The sequence below is a fragment of the Lepisosteus platostomus genome, chromosome 22 (assembly GCF_059453375.1).
Source record: "Lepisosteus platostomus isolate fLepPlt1 chromosome 22, fLepPlt1.hap1, whole genome shotgun sequence".
NCBI classification, from domain to species: domain Eukaryota; kingdom Metazoa; phylum Chordata; class Actinopteri; order Semionotiformes; family Lepisosteidae; genus Lepisosteus; species Lepisosteus platostomus.
This window is the reverse complement of record NC_142632.1, coordinates 16,991,097-17,003,997: the sequence shown is the minus strand read 5'-3', so window position 1 is coordinate 17,003,997 and position 12,901 is coordinate 16,991,097. Positions and strand designations below refer to the sequence as shown.

The following is a 12,901-nucleotide window of genomic DNA, read 5'->3' as shown; positions in this document are numbered from 1 at the left end:
TACAATGTTGTCATTTTTGAAGGAGCCTCTATCTGTGGATTAGTGTTAAGATCAGCCTCACGGAACGTCCTGTTGTATTAAACTGAGCAGCCCCTTCTCAAACCAATACAGAAATCATCTTTGCATTAGTTATATGGTTTGGATTTTCCCCGCAGCCATTCCGTAAGTGCAAACATCTGCCTTCTGTGTGACAGTCTGCATCAGGCCCTGACAAGAGGTGTTTTCGCATCTTTTTGATGTGCTGCAGCTGGAGATCCTCAGTCACACAGGAAACCCGGTGGACAAGGGGGTGCCAGTGCAATGGTCTGAGCTGCTCTCTCAACAACACAGGCCGCTACAAACCTCAGATCCCCTGAAAGCTCAGCAATGGGAATTCACCAAGGGGAGGTCCTACCGACCACTGACATTCCTCCAGAGTGGGACTTGTTTAGGATTGGGCACTTTGAAGAAACACTTACCCACTGGAATAGAACATGACATCCATTAGCAGAGTGGCCACTGAAGGCAGGGTGTCGGGGTCCAGGCTGGTGACGCAGAACATGTTGCTGGGGCTGGAGAGGGGGTGGATGATGGGCCTCTGGACTGCAGAGGAGACAGAGGCTTCAGGTCAGGGCCGAAAGTGGTTAGTGGGAACTGGACTGGGAACATGCCTTTCCTTAGGGCTCCAACCAGCATTATCTTCATTCCTTTTACAGATTTGGTCCTTATGATGCAATAAAAAACTAGGCGTAGTATTCAGAGCCAACCTTGAAGAACAGGTCTGAACTGTTCATTACTTCCTGAAATATCTGCCCAGCAAGTCTCACTTCTGAACACATGGTCATAAATTTACTGAGGGACGAGTGCCAAGATCTTCAAGATAGATGGCAACAATTTTTGCCTGATTGGCACCTTATCACAAACTGAAGTCTCGAGGCCAGGCTTCCTTGTAACAAGAGGAGACCTTGATAAGAGTCACTAAATTAATATGCCAGGCACACAACTAGCATCTCCTCCACTCTGGAAATTTGACACCTCAGATGACAATTCCATACAAGAGGCTGGTTTGCAAATACTTAAGGAAACATCTCACAGCACAGGCATCCCAGCTGCTAAGGCTACTAAGGCTACAGCTGCGTGAAATGGACACTTGATTATTTGAATCATGTGCCATGTGGAATTAAAATTTCACTGGAAAGAAAGCTGGTGCACCAATTTCTTTGTGTATTAACCAAGGAATTTTTCCAATAATTTAATCAGGTTAAAATGAATGTATGTGCTTTGAATCAGCTGCAATAGCAGTGTTCTATGGAATTTTTCTATTTTACATTAAATGCAGACTCTCTAGGAAATGCTTTGTAAACCCATGAGCAATGTTAGAAGTCAATGAAGAGCAATAAGCTTGACAAGAAGAGCTCTCCCTTTAAGATGTTTGCAGTGATTTCCGAGGCTAGTGAGTTAGGAATCGATTCAAAAAGCTGCCACAGCAAGTGGCTCTAGCCTTGATCAGAACAGATTTAAATTTTTAATACCCAAACCCAGGGAGTAGTTCAACCTCAACAATGGAAAAACTAAAAAAAGGTCACAAATGCAGACTGTTAGAGGACATGCATTCAAACTCAAAACTGACCACACCTTGCCAGTTAAAAGTCCTGCTGCTGCAACACAAAACAGCAGCCGAAACCAAATCACCTCCTCTCACTTGCTTCCTTTCCTACATTCAAAGGGTACTTACGACGCGACACACAGCTGATGAAGGATGGTTATGTACAGGTGTCTACAGACTCTAATGTACTTGTCAGGTCAGACAAGAACCTACCCATTTTGGGCTTGACAAAGCCATTGGTGACCCCCAGACTGTTGGCTGCAACAGTCTCCCCATTGACCACCCTGAGCAGAGTGAACTCGGAGGACAGGGTGTGCATGACCAGGGGCAGGTCCCGTTCTCGAACCTGCGGAAGACAGACAGACACTGTGAGGTCATCACTTTCTTTTGGCCTCAGCCCTGTTTACTTCTAAGCTACTGTTTTTCAATTCCAGGCCTGTGGGCCCATGAACAGCCCCCTGTCAATCATCTCTTTGGCAAGAAATGACGCTGCTTCGAGTGGAGGCTCCGAACAGATTCGAGTTGAAGTTGAATGCTGAACTAGACCGCCACCAGTGCCACCAGTCTGTGTAAAAGACTGTTCTGTACAAGAAACAGGCTGCACGGTGACAAACTTGTTAGTATTGCTGCCTTGCAGAACTGTAGTGCTGTCTGTGTGGAGTCTGTGTTAGCATGTATTTTCTTTGGGTGCTCCAGTTTCCTCTCACAGTCCAGTGACATACTGGCATTTGAACTGATTTCTTGAAAAATTTAGCCCTGGTTTGAGTGTGTCCGTTTCTGCCCTGCAATGGCCTGGTGTACCATCCAGGGTGTGCCCTGCCCTGTGCTCACTGCCTGCTGGGACAGGCTCCGACTCCCCCATGACTCTAAACTTGAAGAAGTGGTGAGAAAATAGATGGATGTAAATGGAACTTGATTTGAAATCCCTTCTCGCAGAACACGCAACACTAAAAATCAACAAATAATGTCAAAATTTTAATTTTATTTAGAGGCCTAAATCTTAATCAGTTTAGGATAAGCTCCACAGTTTGCAACTCCCAACAGCCCCCCAGTCTGAGAGTCCTCTAAGTCATTTCTCTAAATAACCTCTGCAGGTTATTTCCTCATCCGTTTCTAAAAAGCCTGCTCGGGACTTGTTCTGTGGCCAGGAGCAGCTGGCCTGGAGTATTAACACAGCCACGAAAGTTACAGCAAATTCCAGCAAGAATTAACGACTGATCCGGGGCTGATCCGCCTTATGTAAGCACATCAACTGAACATTTTGTTTTCAATTCCAGGCTCTTTCTACAGTTTGCATCCCCTCCCTCTGCGGACTGACAGTGGCTGAAGCGGGACAATCTGAACAGGACAGTCGCATGCCTGACCGGTGGGTTTGTGTGGGGAAGGAAGACTGTCAGTCAGGCCAGGCTTCAACAATATATAAACCTTTCACCACATACACCCACTAATAGGTAGGTGGCATCAGTGATAGGGGGCGATAGGGGTTTCAAAAGCTTTCAACCCCTATCACATGCTTTTGAAAAACATGAAGATTATTTTAAATTAAAATTAAAAAATGCAAATATTCCCAATTTTCTCAAAATTATAACAATTAAAGGTTTAGAAATTCGCCTTTAGGATTCGCCTGTGCTTTTTGCCATCCAGTCTTGCCCCACACCTCACGAGCTTCCCGGATCCTGCTGACGGAGACGCGCCAGCTGGGTTGGTACCGACTGGCAGAAGTGCCGTGTTGGACTCATGGGCACCAATGCCAGACGTACCGGTCAGCACTTTGAGAAGACTCTGATCTGTCCACAACACCAGGTGGATTTATCTCACACGTGGGCAGTATCACTTACATGTTCCGTCACAAACTCCACACTAGATGTGAGATGATTCTTGTTCAATAATGGCTTCTTGCTTGTTACTCATACAGGCCAGTGTTGTGTGGGACCAGGACTGTGTCAATGCACAGTTTTACACGTGTTTCAAAGAATGTTGGTTTCACAGCTGCATCTCTAAGCAGTTTCCTGCTTGTCCAGCTGCTCAGTTTAAAAAAAGCTGGCCTCAACTCATTAGGACATCCCACGTCTTTCTGATGGACCTTGCTGTAATCAAGACAATCAAGACCTTGGAGTTTTCTTGTAACCTCTCTCTTATCTGTGCCTCACAACCGCTTTACCACTGAAGGTTTATTCCAAAGCTCCTTAGGTCTTCATGGTTGGTTTGTCGTAACACTGTGTAAGTTGTGATTTATTAAACACCCATCTGTGTGGCCTTGCAGAAACAGATGCATTTGTGCAAATGTTACACCTCCTTGATCACCCACACACAGCCTACACTAATTTTTTCAAGCTAATCTTTTGCACCTGAACTGATTCAGGGTTGCTGAAATAATTGGAATGAATATTTATACAATTAGGAATCATATTTAAGTCTTTGAAAATACGACATTTGCATACTATCAGCATTCTTTCATCTTTATGAGTCTGGAGTCGATTATACATCCATCCATTTTCTGACAGCTTTATCCAATTCAAATTAAAAAGTCAAAGTGAGCCAAAACCAATCCCAGGAAGCAAAAGGCACAGGGTGGGATACACCCTGGACAGAACGCCAGTCGATCAGAGGGCACATACTGACAGACACACACACCAGGAGTAATTTACCCAGAAGCCAATTAACCCACCACTATTCTTTGAACTCTGTGTCCTGGGTTTCCTCTGGGTGCACCAGTCTCCTCTCAGAGAGAGCATTCCAATGCCATGCCGACAGCACCCCAGGAATCGATCCCAGGGCCACCGCGCTGCAAGGCAGCAATGTTAACTACTGGGCCACTGTCCCGCCAGGAGTAGATTATGTAGCTCTGTAAACGCTGGAAGAGGTAAACACTTTTACAAGGCACTGTGTGCACTCACATTTTCAGAATATAGTACTTAGTATGGATTACCCAACAGTGTGCACTCCTCCTGCACATTAATAAGAGCAGTAAAGTTCTGGATTTTTAATGCAGAGTTAATCTGTTACATATCCATTCACCTCGGCTGTTTACGACACACGTGCTGGCACAGGGTGGCCAGTCTGCGCACTGAGAGGCGTGGTGGCATGCTCACCAGTATGAAGTCCGTCTGGTAGGTGGACAGCATGAACACGGAGATGTTGTGGTCGGCCAGGGGTGCGATCACCGACTTAGCGATTTTGGTGACTCCGATCGGCTGGGAGCTCGAGGCGCTGCCTCCCCCAGAGACCACGTTCAGCGCCACCCATGTGGCCTCGGCCACGCTGAGGAACTCGGACTGGGGCAGCTCTGGAAAGAGGAATGGCTCTTTAGCGTCCACCACCCTGGCACCTGGAGAGACCACAGGGTCCTGCCCTCTGCATGGACACTGATGGCCTGTAGAGACCGGGGCTTTCAGGGCCAGGGCTGCTACCAGGCTGGAACACAAAAGCTCCCCACAGAAGGACACCTGCCGACTCCTGACGCATTCTGAACCTTCGCACCAACATTCATATTAACCTGGTGGTGCAGTTTTTCACTGAATAAGACGCATTAAATCAGAATTTATCTTACCTTTATTTACACAGTGTAATGTCCCACCTGTGCATTTTTAGGCCACAAAATGCATTACTTTGGCAAGGGTGTGTAGACTTTCTCTGGGAGCTTCATTAAACATGTCTGATTTTAAGCCATGGTTTCTGAACATCTGAACTCGATGATATCCCTTAGCTTTCTCCACTATTTTCATGAAAAAACTGCACCGGTTGAAGAACATCCTGTCTTTTAACAGACTAACCCCCCCTCGTAAAAAAAGAGTGTGGAAATGTTACACACACAATTTAATAACTATAACTGAGACAGGCTGCTTGTTACTGCGTTTACCAGCCCTGGTATGTTTCAGTATAAGCTAAGAGTTTCTCCTGATTACGTAAATGATTCCCAGGAAAAAAAATTAAGCTTCCTGGCTGCTCAATGTACCTGCACCTGTTTTGCAACACAGGGCTTCCTAGTAGTCATGGTGACCAATGAGGGTCCCCTGGCAACCGACCTGTAATGGCAGTGATTCACTCACCCACAGCGCTAAAGCTCTTAACTCAGAGCCCCTGCAGTGACAGCAGGGGTACTGGGCAGTGTGGCCTTCTGTTGACACACTGGATAATGTACTGGGGGTGTTGGGCTGCGTGACTTAAGCAGAGACACTGTTCAGACGGTGAAACGTCCTAAGGCATTAAGTCCCTTGTTAGAGTTTACTTTGGCAGTTGGAGCTGAAGGACTAGTGAATAAATCTGAGACGATTGAGGCTTGAGGCTGAGCCGTGTGCTGATTAAGGGAGGGGAGACCGAGGCAGAGCAGTCCAGTTCCTCACCCAGGAGGCTGTACGTGACGGTCGCCGATGGGGAGGCACGGGGTCTACTATTTAGAGCTGAGGAAACCAGGAGTGAGGCAATGAGGAGGCCTCAGCCCAGCCCCATGAGCAGCTGGACAAACAAGACCAGAACAGTAGATTCAGGAATACATCAATCTGGTCACAAACCTCTTAAAGCAACAGATGACCTCTCCAGGTCACATGACAAAAGGAACAACTTCCAAGGAAAAACATTCTATTTCCAGCATGAGTTTAACCTAAATAGGACTGAAGAACATAAATATGGGAGACATCTTGTTCCTTTTGATAAGTGGAAGATAAACACTTACCTTTATATCCCTCCTCATCCACAATAATGGTGTAGTCTTCTGGTGTCTCCGTCAAGCTGAAGAATTTACATCTGCAACAGAGAGAAGGGATGTGCTGTCAGTACTGGAACAGTGACAACACAAACTTTCCTTAAACCATGCTGGGAATGAAGAGATTTCAGAGTATTGTGTAAGGTACTAGATCACTGTATGGCCGCAATAAAATTAAATTCCTCAAGATTGTTCTGACTGTACCACAGCAACCTCTCCAAAACGTTGTTTCTGTAATGGACATGGGTCTCTAAAAGGAACTGAAGTGAATATTCTGGGCTGAATTAAAAGCAGGTGATGCACTACAGAGAACTCTGTGGGGTGTCTTTCAAATCACAACACACATCACGTCAAGCGATGTCACTGGTGACCATTTAGCTTCTCTTGGTCACCCGAATGCAGCTAGACTCCACAGGGAAAAGCTTGAATGGGCTCCAGCATGTCTGCGAGCAACAAACAGAAATAAAGAGCCTATTCTCTCTAGACACACACACACCCCAAGAGAACACAAACTGATTCTGAACACAGAACAAAGGCTGCACCTTCACTTTTGACACACATAAAGCTCAATCTTTATTCCGTGTCATTGGGGAAGAACTGTACGATGCTTTTTGTAGGCAAAATGTAAAAAGCTGAACAAGAAAGAAAAGGAAATCCTGTGCTGCTGCACGGCAACAAAACAAACACTCTGTGAATACGCACTGGAGTAGAGCCACAGGCCAGCAGCTCCAGCAGCGCACAGCACATCCAGCATGAATTTCAGAGTGAAAGCCACTGACAGCTCTTTTTTAAAACCCACAGACAATTCTCTCTCGGTACAAGGTGAACTACAGCTCAGAAAATTCATCACTGTGACACATGCCCTTGCTCTGGTCCGCTTTACACTGACAGCGGTCACCGCTGTCGCCCCTGCCCCTGCCCCTGCGGGTGTCCACAGCACTAACCAGGAGGACTTCGAGGACCCTGGATCCGAGGCAGGGCGAGACCAGTGTCGCTCAGCTTTTTACTGCCAGTCGAGAAACTGATAAAACCTCCACAACACAGCACTTTCACCCTTTTCAGGGTTTACGAGCTGTAGGCAAACTGGTAAGTTAATGGGTGCTCGGGATACTTTAAGCTCCTTATTTTGAGAAAACTGGCACAGGGGGATGTGTTGTGGAGTTTCTGTGCTTCACCACTTGAAAGTGGGCACAAGAGCCTGGAGTCTGTGAAGCCCCAACTGGACCAAACTGCTCTGCACTGGGAGTCTTAGAACTGACCTTGAAGGATCTTTTGGACTGACAGCTCACAGTACATCAGTATTAAGATCAGGTGCTTTGTTTTGGGGGGGAACAAAACAAAAGACAGGGCTTCTCAGCCATTTAACTGTGTTCCCAAATTCTGAAATGCCTTCCACACATTTCTGCTAAAAGGGCAGTTGCAGTGTAATGGTTTATCTTAGGGGGACCCCAAAATCAGTCTTTACCCCCTGAACTGCTTCATGAAATGACACCCATGGATTAACATTGCTTCCAAAAAAACAGCGCAGAGAGAAATAGGACAGAAACTTATTTCAGTATTTCTCATTTCGATGGGGCAGCTCTCTAACCTCGCCTACCTGTTCGTTCCCCCTAGAAAGCACTTCTTAATCCAGCCCGGCTTGAATTTCTGCCACGATTTATCTTCAAAAACAAGAACCGCTTTTATTTTCTTATCAAGAGGCGATTGCAAAACAGCTTCTTGCACAACACTGCCCGCCCCCCCACGTCGACTTGTGAAAGACAAGTCCCATCTGCCCTGGAGGTAAATATAGCGCCTGGAATGCGCAGAAAAACAAAACCAGCAGTCATGATGCTCCCTGCCCACCATGTCCACAGAACCAGCACTTGGTAACCGAGAAACCAACATGAAAATGGAGCAGTGCTTGAAATAGAGGGACTGCATAAATCAATGCAGCCGTTCGTCACAGAGTGTTGTCGACATCCTGTGTGTCAATGCTGCACCATCCAAAGAGTGAGGAGCGCTCCGTCTTGCCCAATGGCAGGCTGTACTCGAGCTTGACGTATCCCTCTGTCAGACTGCTGGAGCTCACCTGGGGCTCTCTCTTGCCAAGCTCGTTACTGGTAGAAAAATTGATCCATCAACCCATTTTCCGCTTCTTCTTAAAGAACTGAAAAACCATCCAGCACTTTGAACCACTTCTGGTGTTACCAGCTACCAGCTCCTTAATGCAAGCAAACACCATAGTGGACGTGTGACACTTAAGATTACTTAACTCTGCATTCAGTAGATCAGACTTGGGGAAAAAGTTTTACCTGATCATAAATATTCGTTTTCATCAGCACAAACTGGAAAAGAGCCTCCACGTGCTACAGGAAAGGAATACAGCCCTAACAAGAGCTCAGTGTTACATCCCTCCTTGTCCTGCGTCATCTAAACTGCCGATCAGTGGCCTGCAGAAAAAGGTGGTCTTAAGCATCACTCTTTCTCTCAAAAGGGTTGCAAATCGCTTCAGACTTTATAAAGAAAATCTATCCCTCCCTTATACTCCTCTTAAATGCTAGAGCTACGGATACACCTCAAAAGCACAACTCCACAGGTACCGGAGTTACCTCCTCCAGAAGATGGCTGCGTTTCTCCTGTAGTGTATTCCTCAGACACCTCTACACTGGCTGTGCAAGGCGAAAAAACCAGATCGCTGTGCGATTATATTCTAATAGACTTTCCAGGGCCACCCCCCCGTGCTCAGAAGTTTTCCCCTTGTGTGCATTCTACACCACCGCGAGACACTTCGCAGGCAGCTACTGGGGCAGTACAGGTCAGCACTCCGCCAACAGCATGTGGCGGTATTTGCTGAAAACAATAAACCCTCTCTCGCTACAAACCAGTTATGCAACCCTTCTGAAATGCTGAAGTCATAAAGGTAATCCTTGAGAAAAACAACAAAAGAAAGAACAGATTGGTCTGTCGGGATGGGGAAAATACTTTAATGCCCAGGTGAGATGCCTGACGCATACGTGTGCCACCATATTAAAAGAAACCACCTGCTTTTCTAGATGTGATTTGCTGAGTGCTCAAAAATCAAACTGTGCCCGATAGATCAAACATAAAGAAGAAAATGAGTATTTGTATCTCTCTTAACGAAATTAAAATAAATAGCAATGGTAAACGCAATTGTGTCAGTACAAGCCAAATATGCTGTAATACACTATGTATGTGCTATATGTCATGACTATTTTGTAACAAATTATGCCTGTGTAACAGATGTGATATGTAATGTTTTGTGATGTATTCAGATGTATAGAAGGGCTGCTTGTCCAAAACAAAAGTGTCCCTAGGGGACAGTAAAGTTTTCTTATCTTACAATGGAACCTCTGAGACACGGGGCAATTTCTAATTATCAGTGACTTTAATAACAGTCCAATTTAGGTTTTTAAGAGCTGAGCTGGAACGCAAACCACCAGACACACTCGATCTTTGGGACCGGGACAGATCTTTCCTGTAAGAAATCATCCCGCTACTGGTAAAAAGAGAGGATATTAGCGTTTTTTCCCCAATGTTTAAGAAAACAAAGAAAAAAATGAAGAAAACCTGTATCTAGCACTGTAAACAATTCAAAGAAATGTGGAAAAGTTATATTCAGCAGTACATAAATTGTATTATCATCAACTTGTATAGTACCACATGCATTTAAACCACAGACAAGGTCCGATCAAAAATGCCAGTTTCTACATCCTGCTGGAGCTGGGAGACAAGACTCCTTGGTTTCTACCTCAGGTGCCCAACGGTGGGTGCTAAAATGAGCTACAATCCCAGGAGACTTGAAACAGTCCAAGTGCTGCGTTAATAATCCCCTAATTTAGCACTGGCACTCGAAAAAGACCCCCCTTTGTTCAAACAGAGTGCGAGCCTTGGAATGGAAAACACCAGCAACAACAAAACCAACAAAATGAAAAACCTGTTTGGTTAAACTACACAAAAATTGGAAAATCATCAGTCTCAAATAGCAGCAAATGTTTCTTTGAATTGCTGGTTCCACAACTTGTATACAGTCTAACACCTCTGCCCAGCTACAGAAAGCAATGTGTCTTGTTCTCTGTCAGCAAGACCCAACTGACAAGGGGACTGGATCTCCGCTGAAGTTTCCGTTCAATCGTTTTCTCTCCGCTTTATCCAATTCAGGGCTGCGGGGGAGCTGGAGCCTATCTCGACAAGCACTGGGGCAAGGCAGGATACGCCCTGGATGCAACGCCAGTCCATCTCAGAGCTGACACACACTCACTCCAGGTCCAGTTTTCCAGTGTTTGTGCCTGCTCCGCTCTGTGCCTGGTATTATGCCCCAACAACACCCCTGCGATGTTGGAGCGGTGCGTTCCCACGTGAGGGTTACTGGGCAGCTCTGGGGCCCGTTCTCCGAGTCTGCCATTTCCTCCTGGAGGAAAAAGCCAGGAGGCAGCCAGCAGGCGTGAGACCCACAAGCGCAGCGGTCAGCCCAGTCTGTAAACCTCAGCCACAGCTCCCAAAAAACCCGTCCGGGTTTGCGAGAGAGGTGGCACGGTTATCACCTAGTCCTGCGAGTGCTCTCGGCCTTTCCTGCTCCGTCACTGGGCTGACGGCTTTGATGTTTTCCTTGGGCTACAAACAGGAAGCTGAACTGTGAACTGCGAGAAAGAGCTCACAAGGCCTTGGGCCCGATCAACACTTCTACACAAACCAACCTCAAAACATCTCTGCTTATCAGCCAACTGAACATCACTATCTCACCCTGCTGCCACACTGGAGCTCAGCGTCGTGGGTCAAAGGTCACAGGGATGAGTGTTCCAGAACAATCAGCACCTTCACCAAGATGGTGGGCCTGGGCTACACACTGACTGTGGGGCAACACTGCAAAAGGCAGGGCAGACTCTGCCTCCAGGGCATTTTGTTTACTCATCACAGGGCTGTCTTCTTCACCCATCACACTCCTCAAGCAGAGGTGAGCAGAAATGGATCCGAGTGCTTCCTACACCCGCTCTCTCCTCCATAAAAACCAAACATCACTGTCGAGGTGATCTGGCTACTCTATATAAAAAGGAAACAGAAACTTAATGAGCACAGACGTCGTGGGCTTCCAAGGCAGGAGTCGGAAATGAAGCGGAGTCTGTAAAACGTGAACTGTTCTACTGAACCGCATCAATCACGGGCGGCTCTCTCTGGTCAGCACCGCCACCGGAGCCAACGAGACGCTACAGAGATTTTTACAAGTCCAGGCATCATAAAGAGGCTTCGTTTATGTCATTTTCTCTGTAATTTTACTGGTTGTTCTTGGAGAACAAGCGCGGAATCAGCTGGTCTTCCTCGGGGCAAAGAGCCCCCCCCCCCCCCCAGCTGTGTGTGAAACAACCAGATAATGAAAAGTTTTTGCAAAGTCAGAAAATAGGAGGTGGGGGGCTGGAAGGCGAGGAGGGAGGAGAGGGAGGCGTGGGGCTGCCTGACCCATTCGCGACACGACCCGAACCCCCCGACCCGGTTCGGTGCTGCGCAGGACGGAGACCCCACAGACCCCCCCCACCCTGCACCCCCGATGTGCAACTCGAGCGTCACTTCTCGGCGAGCGGCTCCGCAGACGGTTCAAACTGCCCCTCATTCCTGCCCAAGCCTTTCCAGGGTCGCACACAAGGAAAAGCACAAAAAAACCACCACCACCACAACAACAACAACAACATCACGACTGTCAGCTACAGCACGTCCACCCCCCTCCACCCCTCATTTTAAAAAAAGCCCCAATGCGAACGCAGGAAGGTAATATTTCAAATGACATTTTCTCTCCATAAAGGCAGGGAAACGACGAGGAGAGGAGAAAGGGCTGCACTTTTGGGGAGCTCCCATTCTCTGCGTTTTTACAGACCGCACGAATCGGCGGAATTACATAAAGAACTTTGTGGGAATTAAAAAAAGCAGCTATAGGTCAGTCTATAATAGTGGCTGCACGCCTTGAGCATTGTTTTTTTTTAATTTCCGAAAAGAGAGGCGATTGCTCTGTAGTTTGCCATAGCGGGGATATGACCCCATCGGTGATGTATTTAATTACTGCGGACAGCTTTGTACACACTTACCTAGTTTTAGAAGGCAAAAAGGCGAGTTTGATCAGTCCGTACGTGCAGAGCTGAATGCCTTCTTTTGCTATGCTCGCTACTTTCAGACTGTGCTCCAAAATATGCAACTCCATCTTTTCTGTCTTATTTGTGGATCATCTGGGAGGCAAAAAAAAAAAAAATCAGGAACGGTCTTCTTAGCGTTTCTTTCCCTCTCCCCCAGGAAAACACCACTCGCAAACGCCGCTGCAAAACCAGGAGCCCCTTTTCTTGAACAGAAATTAAAAAAAAGCAACACCAAAAAAAAAAATAATACCGCCCGCCCCCCTCCCCAAAAAAACAACCTTGTGACGGTGCAGCCTGGAAATGAAAAGAAAGAGGGAAAAAAAAAGTTGTCCGTTTCCAGAAAAGGGGGAGAGAATGGAGCGGAGAGAAATAAAAGAAAGCAGAATGAGATACAAACGGGGGAAAGAGGGGAGAAAAACGAGAGAGGCGGACTGACGGTGCCCGTCTTCACTCTCTCCGGCGGAGCTCGGAATAACCCAGCTGCTGAAACAAACA

General features: G+C 46.8%; 2 protein-coding genes across 5 annotated transcripts in view; one reads left to right on the top strand and one right to left on the bottom strand.

The window, feature by feature from the left end:
* Positions 1 to 3,829, top strand: part of rcc1l (RCC1 like) — a 22,567-nt gene extending 18,738 nt beyond the window's left edge. Inside the window, exons 12-14 of one of the 4 annotated variants that reach the window (XM_088616556.1) lie at positions 2,863 to 2,951; positions 3,230 to 3,388; positions 3,501 to 3,829. In XM_088616556.1, the coding sequence (XP_088472682.1) occupies positions 2,863 to 2,951; positions 3,230 to 3,371 (231 nt within the window). In that variant the 3' untranslated portion in view covers positions 3,372 to 3,388; positions 3,501 to 3,829. Of the gene's footprint in view, positions 1 to 2,862; positions 3,037 to 3,229; positions 3,389 to 3,500 lie in introns of those variants that run through there. The other 3 variants (XM_088616555.1, XM_088616557.1, XM_088616558.1) reach the window with 3 other exon arrangements.
* Positions 1 to 12,901, bottom strand: part of castor2 (cytosolic arginine sensor for mTORC1 subunit 2) — a 21,279-nt gene extending 8,378 nt beyond the window's left edge. The window contains exons 1-5 of the mRNA XM_088616561.1: positions 12,362 to 12,901; positions 6,258 to 6,328; positions 4,678 to 4,871; positions 1,799 to 1,931; positions 459 to 582 (exon numbers count right to left, since the gene is read on the bottom strand). Of these exons, the coding sequence (XP_088472687.1) occupies positions 459 to 582; positions 1,799 to 1,931; positions 4,678 to 4,871; positions 6,258 to 6,328; positions 12,362 to 12,474 (635 nt within the window). The 5' untranslated portion in view covers positions 12,475 to 12,901. The remainder of the gene's footprint in view (positions 1 to 458; positions 583 to 1,798; positions 1,932 to 4,677; positions 4,872 to 6,257; positions 6,329 to 12,361) is intronic.